We start from the raw sequence: 20,447 nt of genomic DNA, 5'->3' as shown, positions 1-20,447 counted from the left end.
AGCATGGATTTCAGGAGGTTTTCCACAAATTACTCCATCAGGCCCTTGCAGGCCTCATCTGGGATCCCTATGATGCGGATATTATTGCGCCGTGAGCACGATTCCAAGTCTTTTATTGCGAAATTTGTTCATCTCCTGCTGTAGCTGAGCTATATCACGATCGGGTTTGAGTACTATCCTGTGTTTCGCCAATCCTTGTTTCAGCTTCAGTTATACGTGCTCCCTCCTTCTCTAATTTGGATTTCAGAGACCTTATTGTGGAGATGTCCTCTAATTTGTTCATCCTCGGGTGTCATGTCAATAGTTCCCGGGGTTTTGGCAGGGGTGTTTGTGTAGGAGTCCATAGGTCCCTTTTTCTTTCCTCCGGAGCCCTTTGTCATGGTGCCTTGTTGCAAGGCCGAAGCGGGGGACATTAGCACAGGTTCCCCCCAATGTGCTCACCACTTCACGGGCCCGAGACCTTAGTATTTCCACCTGTGAAACCCGGCTGTTACCGTATGATTCGGCACAAGGGCTAGGCCTGAGGCATCCCAGAGTGCCCCAACTTCGTAGTCACTGTGGGTCAGTATCTACAACGGCACCTCACCACCTGAACCTCAGATATATCTGTGGGTCTGTGCTGTAATCACTCCAAAGTGTCCCACTATAGTTAAAGGATCTATGTATCTGCCATACCACCCTTGCAATAATATTTGGTTGTTTGTGCATGGCTTTCGTGCCTCTCTAGTGGCGCCACACACACACACACACACACACACACACACACACACACACACACGTCGTTGGATCAACACCATGACTAGCGTTCCATTTATGTGAGTCACAGGAGTATTACTCAGTGCTCAATCACTCATCACTAAAAATTGTCCCCACTGTGCCGAGGTATGAGGTCTCCGCCGCTGAGGGTAAAGGCAGAGCAAATTTTCTCATGTAGATCCAATCAGCAAGGCCGTGGACGTGCGCCTCAAGGATCAGAGTGGTGTTACAGATGGCAGCCTCCCGGAGCGTTGAGGGTGCTCCTATAGGTACCTGTGTTCTGCAGTTAGTGGTCAGTGTTTCACAGACCCCCTGCATAGGCTTGAGATGCAGGCACAGGTCTCTTGGCACAGCTCAGGATCTTGTGAAAGGGTGAATGTCCATCTCCACGGCCGTTGCAGAAGCGCCGCTGTGCCTCTCGGGAGACATACAGGGCTTGTTGGCCCAGCACGACCTATACTATTCCATGTGAAGGGAGGACCATAGCGGGTGATCTTATGTAGCTGGGAGCACTCGCCACAGCACCCACCTCAAGTCCAGGGCTCCCAGCCACCCAGCGTGTGCGAACCAAGATGGTGGCTCACTTCCGTGCCACAGTCCCCTCAGTCTCCCCTCCGGCACCTCTGGCCGTCACAGCGGGCCAGCAACTCAACACCTGGCTCCCGGAAAAGAGGATCCTCGCCGCAGGGGTATGGGACCAGGAGCGCCCTCAGTAATTCAAGTGGCCTGGCTATGAACCAGTCCCCTTCCCCCTTCGGGGGGGCTCGCCACCGCAGGCTTCACAGCACCTCAGGATCTCGAGTGCCACCACCAGCGCAGCCGCCACCAGCCCAGTCGCGGGAACTCACGTAGAGGAGGCATTAGGCACCAGCCCAGACACGGTTCACAAGGCAGTCCCAGTGGGGGTGCGGGCGCGCACGTTCTCCAGTATAGCTCAGTGCCCTCCACTTGGGCACTTACAGCTGCTCGCCGCTCCGCATGCACACTTGGATTCCCTGCCAAATTGGGACCACAGGAGCTCAGACCACTTCGGCAGCCGCAGCGGATGTCGGTTTCTTTGTTAATTGGGCATTAAAGGATTTATTTGAACATAGGAGAATAAGGGGCTGGAGCTCTTCGATCAAGGAGCCATCTTGCTTGGCTGCTCAGCAGCGCTCCCGAATGTCCTTTTTTTTTTTTAACAGTTCAACGTGGACATCCCTCTACCGGGTTCACTCTTGTCAACACACTGTTTCCTGGGACGTTGGACTTCGCTCCTCTTTACTGGTATCCCTCGTTCGGGTTCACTCTGGCTCGCAATTAGGGTGATAGTAGCTCAACCCTGGGTCCCCCTCTTCTGTGCGCTGACCCCTCTTTATTTTTAACAAAACTCTTTTACACAGTTCAATGCTTGTGGGATTCGCTTCCCTTGTTTTCTCTCTATGCGGGATTCACTTCCCTTGCTTTTCAACAGTTTGTAGATCAAAGTCTTTCGATAGTAGATGGATTTTGCTTGACCTCCTGTATGACCACTTTGACCTATCTTGGCGGCCTTCCTACAACCTTCTGGTATCTGTAGTTTCGCTCAAACAGGGATCGACCACAGTCTCTCAAGTTAGCACCCACGTGGTGCTGGTTCCTTCTGCAGCTGGTCCCCCCTTTACAGTTTTACAGTTCTTTGAACTTAGTTCAATTTGCCACTTTGCGACTTTCATTCACCACAGCCAGGCTCTCATCGGTTCTTCCCTCGACTCACTGGCTGTGATGAACCGCTTGGCTTTCCATCTTTCGGAGTCGAGGCCGGTAACACGGTGGCAGGAATCTCCCTCGTTCTTGCTTATCGGCGTATGCTTGCCCCATGTACTGTTGATATCTGCTGCAAGACCCTTGTGCTATTGTTTGCGGCTTATGCCATTTTCCAGGAAGGTTCCGGGGGCCTGGGACAAAAATGGCAAGGTCACTTCTCTCCTCGCCACCCTCTCGCTTCCCGCTGCCTTTCTCCTTCTCTTGAACTGCTGTGCCTGATTAGCCGTCTCATTGTGCTGTCTGCCATGCTCGTACTGTGCTCTCTTGCTCCACCATTTATCCTTGTGGAGAAAGGAAAGGGCCGTCAGGTGTGTGGGATTCTGATCAATTGCCTGAACTTGCCTGACCCTTGTGTCACGACAAGTCAGGCAAACCGTTTTATTACAAGTCCACTGTAAACCAGTATTCATGTCGGAAAGGGGAGGGGTTGGAGTGTCAGAATGTCCTACAGGATAGGATGGGGAAACTGTGCTTTTATAAGAAGCAAGTCGGTTGCTAGATTGAGAAGGACGAAATAGCGAAGAATTACTGGGATTCTGAACAGAACATAGGGGATGTTGGGAATTGTAATTGTTGGTTGCTTTCAACTGGGAGTTGAAAAAGTGACAGAGGGACAGGATTGGTAGGGTTTGCGGGGTAAACTAGAATAGCTGGGTTTGTGAAATAAACAAGGGGGATTGTGGGAACTGTAATATTTTACCTGAGCAGGTTGGGAGTGCAGAAAATAATCACAGAAAGAAGAATGATTGGGAGCATTCGGATAGTGAACAGGATGACAGGGGTCTTGAGAAAGACGGTTTCTGAATGTGACGGGGTTTGAGATCCTAGGGGGTTGGTTCCGTACAGAGGGGTTATTGGTTTTGGGTAGGAGAGATCTATTGGTAGGAAGGAAGACAGATCTAATACAGCCTACGTAAATTCCAGGTATCTCGCCCTCCTCTCCTTCTCCAGTACAATACCAGGACTCCCTTGGGTTATTCCCTTGTGTACAACCCTCAGGATTCCCCATCCCGGTTAGCCTTTCTTGCTCTTTCACCCATAGAGTTGGGATCTGAGTGGATCAGCCCTTTGTTGGCCACCTGAATAAGGGTTTCTTGAGGTTCGGTTGTGAGATATGTTAGATTGTCCATATGGGTTATGTCAGAATGAAGAACACGCGCTCTGTACTTTATAAGTATATTTATTTAGAAGTTAACAGGTAAGTATGGAGGCAGGGAAAAGGCATCCACCGGTCCAGTATACACCAGAGCAGGCTCCCAACTGCTTCTGAAAGGAACGTTCCCTGAACACATACATAAACATTCCAAAGGAACATTCCACAATGGAGCCGAGTTTACCTGCATACCTTAGTATAAACATAACACATCTCCCCCCTTTAACCTTTGACCAATTAATAATTAAGGCAAAATGTAAAATTGCCCAACAAACACTTCTCATCAAGATGTATCAAAAGATTGTGAGAGATTTCATTGACAAAGCACTCATGACTATGATGCAAAATATTTAACCAAGTGAAAATAATTTCATTGCAAATCAAACTTCTCATAAAGTGTACAAACAGATTTTTGAACATTTCATTGACACAGAATTACTTAGTGCATTGCAAGTAATTGATAAAATGAACATCAGGAACACTTTCATAGTATCTTCAACTTCTCTAACAAAACCATCTAATTTGTGGCAGGCCATTACCACTACATCCTCGCAATAGGGAACCAGCCCACAATCAACTACACCACACCCTTATCCACCAATGACAAACAAGAACCTTGAATCACTGATAATGTTTTTCCAAAGATGGTACTACCTAAGCACAGATAAATTACTCCCTTTTCTCTAAAAAAAAAATCTTTACCAACCACAGGAAAGATCAATGAAACCATAAAAGCTTATTCCCACGAACTGTATCCATCCACAACCTAGACTGATTTCCATGTGTGAATAGACCTACCTTTTAAGAAAATATGGAACGGTCACCTGAACCCAGAAAACTGCCAAAACAAACATGCACCAAGTGCCGGTACAACCAATCTCACCAACACTTAATACTCCGTTTGCTCACTTCCACTCTTGCATAAAATCACATCACACACTTGGCAATTTGCGCGCAAAATATCTGACAACAAGTGTATAAACATCAATTGCGTTCATAATATTTGGCTACAAAGACCTTTGTGATGTTGAGGGGAATGGCAATTTTACTTTGCTTCTAGTAGTATGCGGGATGGGTTCCTGGAAGGATACTTCTTTGAAACAGTGCCGGGATTTCTCATCCCCCACAATCTGACACACCAAAGTACACTCAATCTCAACCGTCCTTCCTTTTGCACACTCTCTCACAGAACCACATTTACATTTAGGCAATTTGCGCATATAATATTTGGTAAACAAGATTGTGCAAAATCAATTGAGTCCAAAATATTCAGCTACAAAGTCCTTTGTGATGTTACCTGTGAAAAAAAACTGTATGTTATCACATTGATGCGATTAGTATATTCTCACTAACCAAAAAAACTTGCACGATGTGCCGGGACAGCCAATCCCCCAAAACAAAACTGCACTTTGTGCCGGGACAACCAATCCCCAAACTGTGGTGCGACCACCTGAACCCAGGAAGACCACCAAAAAAATTGCACTCTTTGTGCCGGGACAACCAATCCCCCAAAACAAAACTGCACTTTGTGCCGGGACAACCAATCCCCAAACTGTGGTGCGACCACCTGAACCCAGGAAGACCACCAAAAAAATTGCACTATTTGTGCCGGGACAACCAGTCCCCCAAAACAAAACTGCACATTGTGCCGGGACAACCGGTCCCACCAACATATCTCACTCATAAAAATGCACTTAGTGCGAGGACATTTGTCCGCCAAAGTCAAACAGTCAGCCCACTGTTGCACTTTTCTCCAATGCATTTTTTTTTTTCATGCTGCAAAGAAAGGTTAATAATACGAAGCACAATTGGCATAGTGCAATTAGTGAATGGCTTGTCACCCCCTTTATTTCTCCCATGAGCAACACTAGCAATACTTTTTTCTTCTCAATGGCTCCTTAAACTGCCCAATCATATCATCAAACCACGCCAAATTATGACGCTCCTTTTCATTTGTGATAACAGGATATTTTGGAGCAGATCCCAAAGAGTATTCAGAAACTCGTGAGAGCGGCTCATTGAAGCTTCCGAAAATGTCATCTATCCAACCGTAAATGAAAGGCACGCCGTCCAGCTGCCTCCGTGCTGGCTCTTGATGCTTTACAAAATCACTATAGTGATCTGGCAGCATTGACTCAATACAAGAACAGTCATTATCTCTTACTGTTTCATAGTTTATCTTCATGGAGCGCCTAGGTAAAAGCTTGTTGGTGTCTTCACTTACACGACGTTCATCCGGAAACAAAATAAGACCTTTCTTCAAATCATGCAATATGTTACAATCACACCCTCCACTTTGAGAGTCTTGCAGTACACCTAATCTCCAATGATTGGTAGAAGTGGTGTGAGGCCAATCAGCCTTAGAAACAAATGGACGTGTTTTCCTATTTTTTCCTATGCGAGGCATTCTCTTCATATCTGGCCAACCGTCGCTCTCGTGAGCTGATGGAGTTAATCTTCCAGCCAGCAACGTCATCATTGGACCCTCTGCAGTCAGCCTAAGCAGAGACTCCGCACGACACAAACCAGGCCTCCTAACATCGAAAGGAGAAGCTTGCTCTCTCACTCTTGTATTTTTGAATACAGCCCAGAAACTGCTTTCTTCTCCCATTCCGCTCATGTTTAACGGGACACAGCAGCTTAACGGCACAGAACACAAGTGAAAACTCTCAATTTCTCCCATGACTCTCACAGCTGGAGCGCTCAGAGCTGTTCCCAATCTGCCAGCACTGCACACTAAGTCGTCACACTGCCATATTTCAACGACTTTCTCCACCCCCTCCATAGCGGACTCCTTATCTAGGGGAAGGGGTGGGTAATGGACCCGGTGGATGCCTCCCCATATTTCGGGCCTTTCATGCGGAATTCCCTTTACCTCATACATTTCTTTCTCTTCGTCTCTGCTGATGAGATTACATGTGCCTTCCTTTTTTTTCTCCATATACTTCATGTGATCCATTTGTGTAAGCGCTCCTTCTTCTGAGTGAACATCTGCTGCTTTCCTCAATCCCATCCTCGTCGCCAATGTTAGATTGTCCATATGGGTTATGTCAGAATGAAGAACACGCGCTCTGTAATTTATAAGTATATTTATTTAGAAGTTAACAGGTAAGTATGAAGGCAGGGAAAAGGCATCCACCGGTCCAGTATACACCAGAGCAGGCTCCCAACTGCTTCTGAAAGGAACGTTCCCTGAACACATACATAAACATTCCAAAGGAACATTCTACAATGGAGCTGAGCTTACCTGCATACCTTAGTATAAACATAACAAGATACCCTGAGGTATTTCACAGTTGCCACTTTGCCAGTTACAGGCACTTTGGGGATTTACACAAAGTTCTTGACACAACAGGTTATCCCGCCTTAGCTTCCCTCGAGTCACAGGGTCTCTATCTTTTACCCTTAGTGATGAGGTGGTAGCGGGTTTAATGGGGATTCACTTGAGGTCAGGGTCCCAGCACCTGCCCCTCAACTAGCTGGGTTTCTGGAACTCACTGGAGGGAGCAAGCACTGATTTAAACACTACCAGAAAAGTGAAGCTGGAGTTTTGCTTCCCTGGGGCACGCCCCCTGCCACACTGTAGCCCCCTGTGTACTCACAGGCCTCAGTGTCTTGGCAGTCAGTCCCTCCTCCTGGCTTCCCCAAGGTGGCTTCCCAAGGTTCTCCCAGCTGCTGATGTCTCCTTCTGGTCTTCACGGTTCATTGAGCATCCCCCAGCTCGCTCAGTGTGTGCCTGGCTGTCTGACCTTTTATACTCTTTGAAAGCGTTGATTTGAGTCAGGTGAGAGTCGTTGCCCCTCCCTACCCGACTCTGTCTGACCTCATTATCAGCACAACATGGAGATTGCCCATAGGAATCCATTGCCCATAGATTCCTATGGGCAATTCTCATGACTCCCATCTGCCTCTTCTTTGTCTCAGTAGTTGGACTTCTACAATGGAAGTAGGGATTGTGGGACTTGTAGGTTTTCCTGGAGAAACCATGTAGGTTTTTGTCCGGGTGAAGGGCATAAATGTATTGTGATGCGTGAATGGATTTTCTATTGGGTTTTAATTTCCCTGGTCGTTTTACAGAAAGGTACTGGGGTATGATGGAACTCTACTGACAATATCCCATGACAACACATGGGATGTCAGGTAGGGGTGTAGTGGAACGGAAGGAATGCCATGTCTTGCCAGAGGGAGTGTCTCCCATAGTCCCCAAGGACCCCCTGCCCAGGTGATCCTCCCTCGCTCGCCTGCCCCCAGGGTTGGGATCCAAGAGCGATTGCCCTCTCCAGGCCACCTGAACAAAGGATCCCTGGGAATAGCCTGGGAGAAACACCTCAGGTTTCTCACATAAGTTACGCAGGGCTATCACAACTGGATCCTCCTCTCTGGTGACATTTTTCATCACTGTTGCACTGGTTTGGGACACAAAGGCTCACAGGTTCTGACACCCTTTTAGCATAGCCATCCAATTAGGCCCGTTTCTTGAGGAGTTACTTTTGTTGCCCATTGTCATCAAAATCAGTACAGAGATTGCACAACCGAGATTTGTCTCAACACATCAACATACTACAGGTTATCAAATCCAATTATATACAGTATAGCAGCTAACTGCTTCCTCCTAAAGTCACTCTGCTAACCAGGTAATAAAGCCTCTGCAACTGCAAGCTCAGGCTGCATTCTAATCTGAGGAGTTATCTGCCAGCATAAGAAAGACACATAATGAGCCCATCCAGACTTCTGTCACCATTCAAACATCACTTCTTGCCTTTGAAAAGGTGTCCACATAGAATGTCCTTGCCTGATGAGCACCAGTTGCAAGCCAGCTCTCCTCTACCAGCATTCACAGGACCAGCGTACTGGATAACGGGCAGCAGTCAGCACTGGCAGCTAAGCAGGAGGCCTCACTGATTCCACGTGTGAATGCGCCACTGCTGTGCAGGTCCACTTGTGCCTCAGGATTAAACGCACAATCCGTGCTTCCTCCCAACATGGCCCCGGTGCCCCCGTACACGGGCATGCAGCTCAAGGGCACAGCCTTTCGAAGTGCTCTTCCAAAACTGCTGCAACTCGGAGACGACCCTCTTCTAATGCACTCAGTGAGGCGATCGGACCCCCGCAGCCACTGTCGCCCAAGTTTATGATTCATTGCAGGCCATGCTCTGCGCATTATACTATGCCTCACCGCTGCCTGCAGCACCCAGGGTAAAGCCTGAGTCTTGCGTGTATACAGGAAACCTCACGTAGGCCACCGTGGCCAGCGGCAGTTCTCCTCTCCAAAGGTATGTTACACCGCCAAAATCAACCAGAATGCTCCTCAGCCGTCACGGATCATTTTTCCCTCTAGTTCAGTGGTCTTCAAACTGTGGGGGTGACCCCTCTAGGGATGCCCGAAGAATGCCCACAGGGGGAGCGAGGATCTTCAGAAAGGGATCACGGTAACTGCGTATGATAGAAATATAGGAGATATTGCATCTGGGGGGCCCACCAACAATATTTGTACACAAGGGGAGGCTCAGCAGCAATATTGTTACTCAAGGTGGGGCTTAGGCATTAAAACGTTTGAATACAACTGCTCTAGTTCAATACCATGGCAGCGCTCAGTCAAGATGATATTGGCAGGATATGGTGTGCAAGCACCAGAACGGTAACGAACAGCAGCCATTTTAGCAGCTGCGTAATAGAGCTCCAAGAATTGGCCAAAGATGTTAATGATGATTTGTCCCCCTCCCCCAATCATTCTTAGTGCATAGACTTTCAAGACACTGTTTATTATAACACCATTTGGTGGGTCCTTGCCATGCAAAGGGGGCTGAAGCACCTGTACCTTCAAGTGTTCGTCCTGGCCACATGTACTCTCCAAGTCAGACAGTAATGTGACATAGGCAGACTTTCAAGCACATAGGCAATCAGACGCTTGCCACTGTCTTTAGCAGCATTCACTGTAGGGTTGAATGCCTATTTAGCATAATCATGAGGGATCGGGGTTCAAAGCTTATGTGAACCTCGTGAAATGAACGAAAGCCTCATCGATTGGGTAACCCCTAATCAACTACATTCCAGGATTAGATCCAGCCCATCCTGGTTACTTTTAATATATTCAATAGTACATTTTGCACCTGTTGCATTTGAGCATTTTATGATTTTCATTTTTTTATTTACCCCTTGCTTTTTCCCCATTAATTTGATATCCTCTAATTATGATTGTGCATGAAATAAGCACCGCTGAATGAGTGCAATGTACATGGAGTTTACTTGCATGTACTACACACAACACAAACAGAAACAATATACTCTGCAGTTCACTCTTTGATGATCCCCACTTCACTAGCTTACTCAAAAATAAGTGTTCAGCTCAATATTCTTTCCCCTCAGTCCCGTCCCCTCCCCTACCCTCACTAGCTTACTCAAAAATAAGTGTTCAGCTCAATATTCTTTCCCCTCAGTCCCGTCCCCTCCCCTACCCTCCCACAGCTGCTAACACCTTGCAGTAACAGGATCCCATGTGAAAAGTAATCAAGCACACTGTAAGAGGACAGCATCCCCATTTGACTGACGCATCCTCACCCTCACACCGTAATCACCCAAAATGGCCATATATTATAAACCCAACATATAAGAAAGGCATGAAAGGTGGCTCAAAATATAGCACACCTTTCAATCCAAATATCACAACAAAGACACTATCTTGTTAATTATCATCATTTTATCAAAAAACAGTGTTGGTTGTCTAGCAGTTCCAAAAGAACGAGCTACTTTCTTACTTGGTAATGTTCTTTCGATGGGATGGTCGGACGACGTATTCCATATGTATGACAGTAAGCAGCACAGCTGTGGTGATTACTGTCATAGATATGGAATACGTCAGAGGACCCAATCCCCTCAAAACCTTATTATTTTTAAACTTAGGTACAATTTCAAACCATCCCTGGGAGTATTGATCTATGGAGGGACTAGTAAGCCAGTGCACAGAACCACTTGGCTAACCAAGCCACAGTATAGTAGCTGCTGCTCCAAGTGTGCATAAGCATACATACAGTACTGCAAGCTGCAAATAGTCATCTGTATGATATTTTTTTCATTTAAAAAAGTCTGATACCAAAAGGTGTTGTCAGAGGTTCAGAGCAGTTCAACAACCAACCCCATTTTTGGTTTTCTGGCTACTTGCGTGGAGATGTTAAACTATTGCAGAGTTTCATATTGCACTGTTTGCACCTTACAACTTTTCCCATGGAACCCTGCTGCTTTCAGGCGTGAGCTGGAGGGAAAGGGCGTTCGAGTGAGGGGAGAGCAGTTTGAATACCTAAACAAATGTAAAAAATTCAACCCTAACAATTTAATTGCTCAAAGTGTCTGGTTTCTACCATTTCCGGATTAAACTTTGACTGTACAAAAGCAAATACAATTTTAAAAAGTAAAATAAAATCACAGTTCAGATGGCATGGGGTTAGAAAATGAGGGAATTAACATGCAGCAGGAATTGTCCCTCATCTTGTTCCCCTCAGCCATAATAGCCACGAGATTAGCTGCATAATGCATCGCCTATAACACTAGTGTACTTACTTTCATTGTGTAGTTCTGTAATAAAGAAAATGAAAACATCAAGGCCAATTCCAGAAAGGCTTTGGCGGGGTGGTATTCAAACTGAAGTCTCACAACTGCTCCTCATTCAGAGGTTATGTGAAATCCACTTGTGAATATAGCACCATGCGAGTGAAGCCTGTAGATGCACAGATGAGCTTTATTACAGCCCCATACATCACCACCCGACGGAGGGAAAAAAACTCCATCTAGAGGCACACCATGGAAATTTGCAGTTACTTTCTCTTTAGGCAAATTGGAGATAAAACAGAAATAAATCAAGCAGAGAGCATTTAATTAGACAAGTGGTCTTGCATCGGGGCTTTTAACAATTGAAACAATCTTTCTCTTCGGGCTTCTCTCAGCCGGGTTCAAACCCCATGCACCTTTGGTTAACTTCCCTCATTCGGGCTTGAGTTCCTAGCTGCTCACACAATTGTTTCCTCAACTACTTTGACTTCTTTACAATAGTTCACACGTCCCCTTCACAGCACTTTGGCTTCTTGCAATCATGACTCCTACCTCTAGCATTCTCAGTCCACATTTCAACAGAGACTTTCGATAAGGCACTAATATTTTCGCTGGACCCCTCTGTTAGTTGCAACTTTTTGAAATGTCACAAACCAGGCTCTCTCCCATGGCATTCGAGAACTCGCTGGTTGTGCTCGCCTTGTAACCTTCTTCACTTTTGCTTCAATTGGACCAGGGCCTCCCTCGACAGCCTTGCTCCTCCCCAACTCTGTCGTTCACCCGGCAGGGTAATAGACAGCCTTCAGGCACGTGTGGCGGGAGAACCAACCCAGTTCAATGTAGGGTGGAGGGGGGGACAATTCGTCTGCTCCTCTTCTGCCTCTGCTCTCCCCTCCGTGGCTCGCTTTCTTCTCCTTGTTCACAGACTGTCAACACAACACTTAGGGATCTCCTGATGGTCTCCGCCACGCAGCCTCTCTGTACCGAGTCTGACCCACGGTTCTCCCCAAGTGCTTGGGATTTAGGTAGGAATCCTCTGCAGGATTCAGCCTTGAAGGCTCTCTCCTGGCCTCCCAAGAGCAACTGAACCCTCTTGCTCAGCAGCCTTCCTTTATACACCTAGGAGGTGTTAATAGGCTGCAGGTGTTTGGTCAGGGTTGGATCTGCCTGACCTTGCCCAACTCCATTATCAGGACAGCCTACTGTCAGGGGTGATAGTCTGTTTTCTGTCTCTCAAAGGGTTTTTCCTTGGTAATCCTCATACCCTTAGCCCCTCTCTTCCTCATCTCAGTCCCTGGGTATTTCAATAGGGCAATGGGATTATGGGATTTGTAGTGTCCAATAGAAGAGGAATAACGAGGGTGTAGGATTTTGTCAGAAAAGGTGGCATGAATGTAAGGTTGCTGAAAAATGGGTTTTATGGAAGGGGGGTTAAAGTATGCACTGATGTTTAGAGATGGTCTTAGTTTCACTTGATGGCTTCGCCTTCTTTTTTGTAAGGGAAAAGGTTGGGGTAGGACAGGACTCTGGTGACAAGATCCCGAAAACACAGAGGGGATGTCAGGTAAGGGTGCGTTGACAAGAAGGAGGTACCGTGTCTCGCCCAACAGTGTTTCCTCCCGCAGTCCCCAAACACCCCCTGCCTAGGTGATCCTCCCTCACTTGTCTGTCCGCTGGGCTGGGATCCAAGAGCAATGGCCCATCCCTAGCCACCTGAACAAAGGATCCTAGGGAATTTCCAGTGAGAACACACTCAGGTTTCTCACAACACACATCTCATCAGGGCTGCTGCACTTGTAATTGCTCAGAAGAACAAGTTACTTACCCCTGGTAACGCTCTTTCGACTGGATGCTCCTCCCATGTATTCCTTATCTTTGATATTTCCAATATCCCAGCTTGCTGCTTTGGAAATTCATTTCAGGAGGGGGTGCTGTACGTCGATGCCTGTCGACTCTATGTTCCTCGGAGGCCTCTGTCTCCATGTCGATGTCACTGTTGGTATATGTACCACGCACAGCGACCGTTGGCTTCAGTTCCGTTTTTACAAGTGAAGCATTTATCTTGTGCTCGACAGTTACTCCCCCTGAGAGAGCGTAGACTGCAACCGCAAAGGAAATTCTTCTACCGGGTAGGTTGGTAGGGGCGATGAGGAATACCTGTGAGGACCATCCAGTCGAAAGAACGTTATATGGGGTAAGTAACTTGTTCTTCAAATGTATTGTGTCCTCTGTAAAGACCGGGGGGGGGGAAGGGGGGAGTCTGTACTTCCACTCTCTATAGGGTAGAGGAGAGACACAGAAATCCCTGCCAAGATTCTCTATTATTGGTATCGTGGTCGAGCAATCAAGGCCTAGCTTCAGGGGAGGTGATACAAGCTGGTTCTTAAGTACAGTGTAGTCCCTGAGCACCAACGAAGGAATGTCCACACACTGTATTGGTTAAAACACAGTCTTTATATAATTAATATTCAAGGTCATATACACGATAACTCACTTTGTACTCCGAAAATCAACAATGGTAAATATGTACAATTCTACAGCGGTACCACTAAAGTTATTAGATCACATTAAAGTGCATACGGTCAGAATGACACACAGATCAAAATAAAGAGGAAACCAGCAGTAGAGAGGAAGGAAAGCAAGCTGGTTGAGCAATTGGCAGAATACTGGCCCCATCTACCTGGACACAGTTCTGTATGGAGGTCCCCCACCTGGGCAACCTGTAGAAGAAAGATACAAGCCCAGTCCATATATTGTTCACACTGGTCGTTCCAATAGTTCTGCAACCCCAAAGTACCTTGGCGTTGTAGCGTTCCTCGTCGGGGAAAATCGACAACCCTTCTTGAGTGCCCTCCCTTTAAGGCAGGAGTCACGGGTCGGACGTCCGACGGAGAAGAGGTCGAGCTACGACGGTGAAGTGGCTGCGTCGTACCTAGCGGTGCTCGTTGACGGGGAAGCGTAAACTTCCTGCAAGGAAGACGCACGCGGGGCACCTCAATGTCAATAGTTCTGGACCGTAAAGAATTGAAGAACTGTGGCCCAGCAAGGGCGCCGGGACGTCGGCATCTCTGTGATCTTTGGGTGGCGGGAAACCCACCGGTGGATGCTCCTTGGCGCGTCAACGGTCAGGCTTTCTACGGCAGGATAAAGCAGCGACGATGCGGACGAGAGCGTCCTTGAATCAATGAAGTTCTTAGGCAACGGGAGCATGGCAGCTCCAGTCGGCGACAGTGGTGGACAACAGTCCAGGCGCTTCTCCTTGGAGTTCCGCAGCAATCCCCGTATCAGGTCGGCAGCCGGTCGAAGGTCTGTCTACCAGGGAGCGTAGGCAAAGATCAGCTGTGCACGATGGTCCCTCGTAGCTCGGGAAGAGGGCGCCTTACCAGGTCCTCTCTGGGTCAGTTCTTGAGGCACAACAGCTTTCAGATTGCAAAGGAGAGCAACAGAAATTCTTCTCGTCCAGCAGGGCTCAAGGTTAAGCTTCAGTTACTCCAGTTACTCGTCGTAGTGGACTTCAGCTTCCGAACATCATTCCTAGCAGTGAGAGGTCCCCAGATATACTGTAGATCTCCCATTCATTCCGCTGGGTCACACTCGAGCATCCAATCACGACTACGGGCATTCATACAGGCAGCGAATCAGGCACACGAGGTATTCAGGCCATTCACTTCTCTCCAGACACTCACAACAAGTTATGTGTATTGGGACAAGTACCGAGCCATTCAACACTCCAAGCTACGTTCATACCGGTTTCGGGCAGGGCTGTCTCAACCATTGTGTCAAACACCAGATACTAGACAGTCACAACACAGAATGCGTATTCGTCACACACTCCATTCACCCAGGTCCCACCCACAGGCATACTCACAACATACGGTCATTGAGAAGGCTCCAGCCAGTCTGGTCGGCACTTCCCCACACTATCATATACAGAACTTCCACCCAACAGCCAGTCAGGAGGAAGGGACAGAGGCAGGGCTTCCAGGGACTTCGGGAAGATCAAGGTAACAGGTTATGGAAGGCAAGAGGCCATGGGGGCCATTTTGTCTCCATCGGGAATCTACCGATTCCAACGACAGGGCCTGGGCATCCCAAAATGGAGGACGCTCAGGGCACCAGTCATTTAAGCACTGTGCTGCCACCAGCCCGTACCCTGCTCTGTGGGTCACACACAGGTGCCCAAAAACATACACTAGGGGCACAGGATTGTACCCCTACCCATGGGTGCCATAAGGGTATCCCATGGGTCTGTTCACCAAAACAAAAGAGAGAGCTGCACCGCCAGGAGTCCCACATGAACTCTTGCGCGGGAACCACGACAGAACACACGATAAAAAACAATAAAGGACAAGGATACGGAGGCCCTGTCCCTCCAATGCATTTCCAGCATCACATCCTCCCACGTATTCCTTATTCCCATGTATACACTCACAAAGCTGTTTAACTAATTTGGAGGAGGGAGTAGAAATTAGCGTGACATACATGTTCATGGTTGTGTATGCACCGAATGCAATACTGCTTTGCCAAATGCAGATTCCTGCCCAAAGAAGAGTCTAAACTATAATGTTTAGTGAAGGTGTGTACAGACGACCATGCAGCAGCTACACATTATATCCCTTATTGGGACTCACCTCTGCAGAGCAGAAGAAGTTGTCATGCCCCTGGTCAAATGAGCCCTTAGGTGTTCTGGGAGATCTTTCCCCGCCAGTTTGTAGCATTCTGATATTGTTAAAATAATCCATCTGGATAGAGTTTGTTTGGTAATAGCCAAACAAAATTTGCGACCGCAATAGCCCACAAATAACTGGTCATCCTGTCTTAATCTTGTCATTCTTGAGATGTAAAAGCTCAGTGCACGTTTAGGGTCAAGCCTGTGAAGCCTTTCCCTCTTCCTTTCCAGGATATGGTGGAGGATAAAAAGATGGTAACGTTATTTTCTGAGTGAGATGAAACTCAGAGCCAATTTTGGGGGGAAAAGTGGGCTTCACTTTCAGTACCACTTTGTCTTTATAAAAGATAGTGTAAGGAGGCTTGCAGGATAAAGCCTGTAGCTCACTCACCCTTCGGACAGAAGTAATAGCTGCTAAAAAAGATTGTCTTTAGAGTTAGTACCGGAGTCCAAAGGCTCGAAAGGAGCTGCCATCAAACACTTTAACACCAAGTTCAGATCCCAAAGTGGGACTTGAAAAGGGGTTGGGTGGAAAACATTAGTCAGTCCATTTAAGAATTGTACTATTAAGGGTATCTTAAAGTAAGAGACTTCCTCAGAAGTGCGCTTAAAAATAGAAAGCGCTGCCAAATATCCCTTGATGGTACCAATCTGGAGCCCCAGATTTGCGAGATGCAACAAAAATGATAACACCATGGGTGTATTACAAGTACAACATTCTTATCCCTACACCAGCTGCAAAACGTATTCCAACGGCAGCGGTATAAAGATTTGGTTGTTGCCCCCCCCCAGCCAAAAGCAAAATCTCCATTACGTCATCCAGGAGGTCCCAATTCTTGTATCTCAGCCTCTCAGAAACCATGCGTGAAGGCTGAGTGTCTTGATATCTGGATGGAGAAACCGACCCTCCTCTCGCGAGAGAATGTCCTCTCTGTGGAAGACACATCGGAGGGTAGATGGACATGCCCCTGAATGTCCGGGTACCACGTTGTCCTGTCCCAATCTGCAGCAATTAGGATAATGGTTTTCCCGAATTTTCTCAACCTCCTGATTACGTGCTCCTCTTGGGGTAAATTCCCTTGAACAGTACAGTTCGCACTTCCGGTTGGCACCGGTCGTGAACAGATCCCCTTGAGGGGTTCTCCAAAGGGTGAAGATCTCTTGATGGACTTCCTGAGCTAGTTCCCACTCGTGGGAGACTGTGCTCTGGCTGCTCAGAGTCTGCCGTTGTTTTCTTCTCCCCGGCTAGATGAACTGCCGATAGAGATTCCTTCTTGTATTGCCCAGAACCAGAACTGCATTGCCTCTCTCCACAGTGGTAGTGACCCTACAACTCCCGTCTTGTTGAGGTAGTACATGGCCACTGCATTGTCAATCATTATCAGGACATTCTTTCCCAGTACAGATGGCAGAAAGGCCTTCAGCACTAGTCTGATTGCCCTCAGCTAGAAAAGGTTGATCTGTAGTTTGGACTGCGATGGAGACCGACTGCTGATTGTCAGATCGTTGGCATGTGCTCCTCACCCCTTGAGTGAGGCGTCCGTCACTACTGTTATATCCGGCCATGGTTGCCAAAAAGATTCTCATATCAAGATGTTCTCCCGTAAGGCCCACCAGTGAAGATCCACTGAGAATCTGACATTCTTCCTGAGAATTGTGACCACTGAGTCCTGAGAGCCCATTGGAGAGATCTCATTCTCAGGCGAGCCTCTGCCACCTGAAAAATGCAGGATGCCATGAGGCCAAGCAACCTCAGAAAATCGAAGGCCGGTAGATGCGGGGCATTCTAAAATTTGATCACCATCAGAAGAATATCTTGAGCCCTCACCTCTGGTGGCGAGGCTTTTCTCAGTGATGCATCCCGGACTGCTCCGATAAACTGGAGTCTTTATGATGGTATAATGAGGGCCTTCTTGAAGTTAAGGGAGAAGCCCAGTCTATAAAAGGAGTGGCAGGTGTAGCTGAGATGATCCAAGGCCTGTTCTGGGGAACTGGCCCTGATCAGCCAATCGTCTAGATAGGGGTAAATGTGAATTCTACCCCTCCTGAGACTCGCAGCCACAACCGCCATCAGTTTGGTGAAAACCCTCGGGCGGAGGTCAGCGCAAAATGGCAGAACTCTAAACTGACAATGAGAACCGCCAATGGTGAACCTCAGGTACTGTCTGTGCTGGAGATGGATTGGCACATGAAAGTAAGTATCCTGAAGGTCTGATGATACCATCCAATCCTGAAGCTGGAGGGCGTGAAGGATCTGAGAAAGGGTTAACATCTTGAACTTGTCTTTCCTGAGGAACTTGTTCAAGCCTCTCAACTACAAGATGGGTCTCAATCCTCCGTCCTTCTTGGGGATTAGAAAATACGGGGAGTACCAACCCTTGTTCCTCTCCACTACAGGTACTGGTTCTGTAGCACCTTTCTCTAGCAAGGTTAAAATCTCACGCATAAGGAGCGGTTCAGGAACTTTCAAAGAGTTGTTCCCTGGTGGATGACTGAGGTTTTTGCACAAAAGGGAGGCAGTAACCTTGGGCAACTGGCTCCAATGCCCATGCATCTGAATAGCCTGCCATTCTGTCAGATGCTGTGACAATCTGCCTCCTACTGCAGTCTTGTGAATGAAGACCTCCGACGGGTTTTGGAGTGGATGATGCAGTGGCTGAAGGTAAGGCAGTCGCTGCTGTTGCAGTCTTAGTATTTCTGCCCCATCCACCCCGGGGGAATCATCTTTGTCCTCTGAGCTGGCTGTCCTCTGCCCCTTCCATATGTGGGGTAGTGGCAAAAGGACCTACCCCTCCAGGGTTTACCGGTGGGGCGGTTTGGAGGTTGTTTGATTGCTGCCTCAAAGGATTTGGCTGCCGCCTTGGAACTATGCAGCTTCTCCAAACTCTCATCAGCTTTGTTCCCGAATAAATGAGTGCCGTCAAAGGGCATGTGGAGAAGCCTGGATTAAACATCTGTGGCAGATGCTGACTTTCTCAACCAGGCAAATCTGTGCATCAATGTAATTGCCGCCATAGCTCTGCTGATACTGTCAGAGTCGAGACCGGTTTAGAGGGATTCGAACATTGCATCTTTCCCATCCTTGACAATGTTAAGGAATCTGTCTCGCTCTTCCCCATCGGGGATATGGTCAGCCGCCATAGAAATGCACTCCCAAAGGGTGTGTGTGAACCTTGCTAACTTGCACGTAGCATTGTAGGTATTTTACCTACTCGTGGAGGTGGCCGTCTTAACACCAGGCTTTCTGGCGTAGGATGCTTGGACAGGGAATAAGGATCGGAGCTTGAGACTGTACTTTGCCGTCAATTTCTTATTGACTACTGGGAGAACCTCTGGTCCTTCCCAGTTGGTAGTGACATGCCTTTGTAATGCTTGATGGAAGGATACAATTGGGTCCTCTTGTGTCCCCCGTCCAAGATATCGGTAAGATCGTCATGTTCAAAGACTGGTGTAGGTCTTGACCACCCCATGTACTCCATAACCCTGGACATCAGTTGCCTGTATGTCACCTCTGCATGGTCACCTGGGTCAGCCCTGCCAAATTCAACCTCTGGTGAGGTGTCAATTCCACTAGCCTTATGAAGGCATTCCTGTAAATTCTTGATATGGGAATCTTCTGAAATCAATGCCTCAGGCACTGATGGTGTCCATTTTCTAACCCAAAAGGTCTGGCTTCATCAGAAGATTCCTCCGAGTATTAATAAATAGAAGAGAGGTATTTGAAGAAATCAGATCGTGGCAAGGGCATGTATGTCTTTTCCAGAGAAGTTGTCATGATATTTGTGGTCAGGGGAGCCGGAATCGTGGAGACCGTCGACGTCCATGGCTTTGTCGATGGCTTTGACGTTTGCGTCGAAGGCTTTGGCATATATGGCTTCGAGGAGGTCGACACTCTAAGTGTAGATGGCTTCTCCAAAGTTATTGGCACTGATGGTGTCGATGATGCAGTTTGACATCGATGGCTCTGTCCACGAGGGGAATTTTTCTCGAATCAAAGGATTTTTTGGTCGCTCTCGAGGAGTCTTTTCTGCCAGGTCCGAAGATGCACGGCTCTTGTGTTTACGAGGTCTTTCGACCGGAGCATGTGTTTTGGGTGTAGTCGAGGGGGGGGGCAAGGCCGCGTTCTCGAACACCTTTATCATCCTTAATCGAAACTCTTCCCACTAGGCCGGTGAACTTAATTCAGTGGGGCAAACGACATGTTCCGGTGAAGAACCTTTAGACGAGGAAGATAGCGATCTGTGGCGCTGGACTCGTCTGAAGTCTTTTGGTTTTTTTGACCAAGTAGAAGGTGATTTTTGGGTCATACCTGCCACCAGCTTCCCTCTCTCAGGGCCTTCACCGTCATAGAAAGCCAGTCTTCACACACTGACGACGGGCGAGTCAACCCCAGGCACCCTAGGCAGATCCTGTGAGGGTCTGTCACGGACATCTTCGCACCGCAGTGACAGCATTATTTGAAGCCGGATCTTGGGGCTGGACAACGGCGATGACGCCATAAGAATGTATGAAATTTCTCGAAGAAATATTGAAGATATTCCT

The 20,447-nt window shown here is 47.7% G+C and overlaps 1 protein-coding gene across 11 annotated transcripts in view; it reads right to left on the bottom strand.

Annotated features, from left to right (window-relative positions):
* Nucleotides 1-20,447, bottom strand: part of TBCK (TBC1 domain containing kinase) — a 2,754,978-nt gene that overhangs the window by 2,345,367 nt on the left and 389,164 nt on the right. Inside the window, exon 1 of one of the 11 annotated variants that reach the window (XM_069630937.1) lies at nt 5,919-5,937. The exons of the other annotated variants lie outside the window; for them this stretch is intronic. Coding sequence (XP_069487038.1) covers nt 5,919-5,929 — 11 coding nt within the window. The 5' untranslated portion in view covers nt 5,930-5,937. Of the gene's footprint in view, nt 1-5,918; nt 5,938-20,447 lie in introns of those variants that run through there. 11 annotated transcript variants of the gene reach the window in all.

Source organism: Ambystoma mexicanum, chromosome 6q (assembly GCF_040938575.1).
Source record: "Ambystoma mexicanum isolate Mex_15411 chromosome 6q, UKY_AmexF1_1, whole genome shotgun sequence".
In the NCBI taxonomy this organism is placed as follows: Eukaryota; Metazoa; Chordata; class Amphibia; order Caudata; family Ambystomatidae; genus Ambystoma; species Ambystoma mexicanum.
Note: the sequence above shows the minus strand (reverse complement) of the source record. Positions and strands in the feature narration are given on the sequence as shown.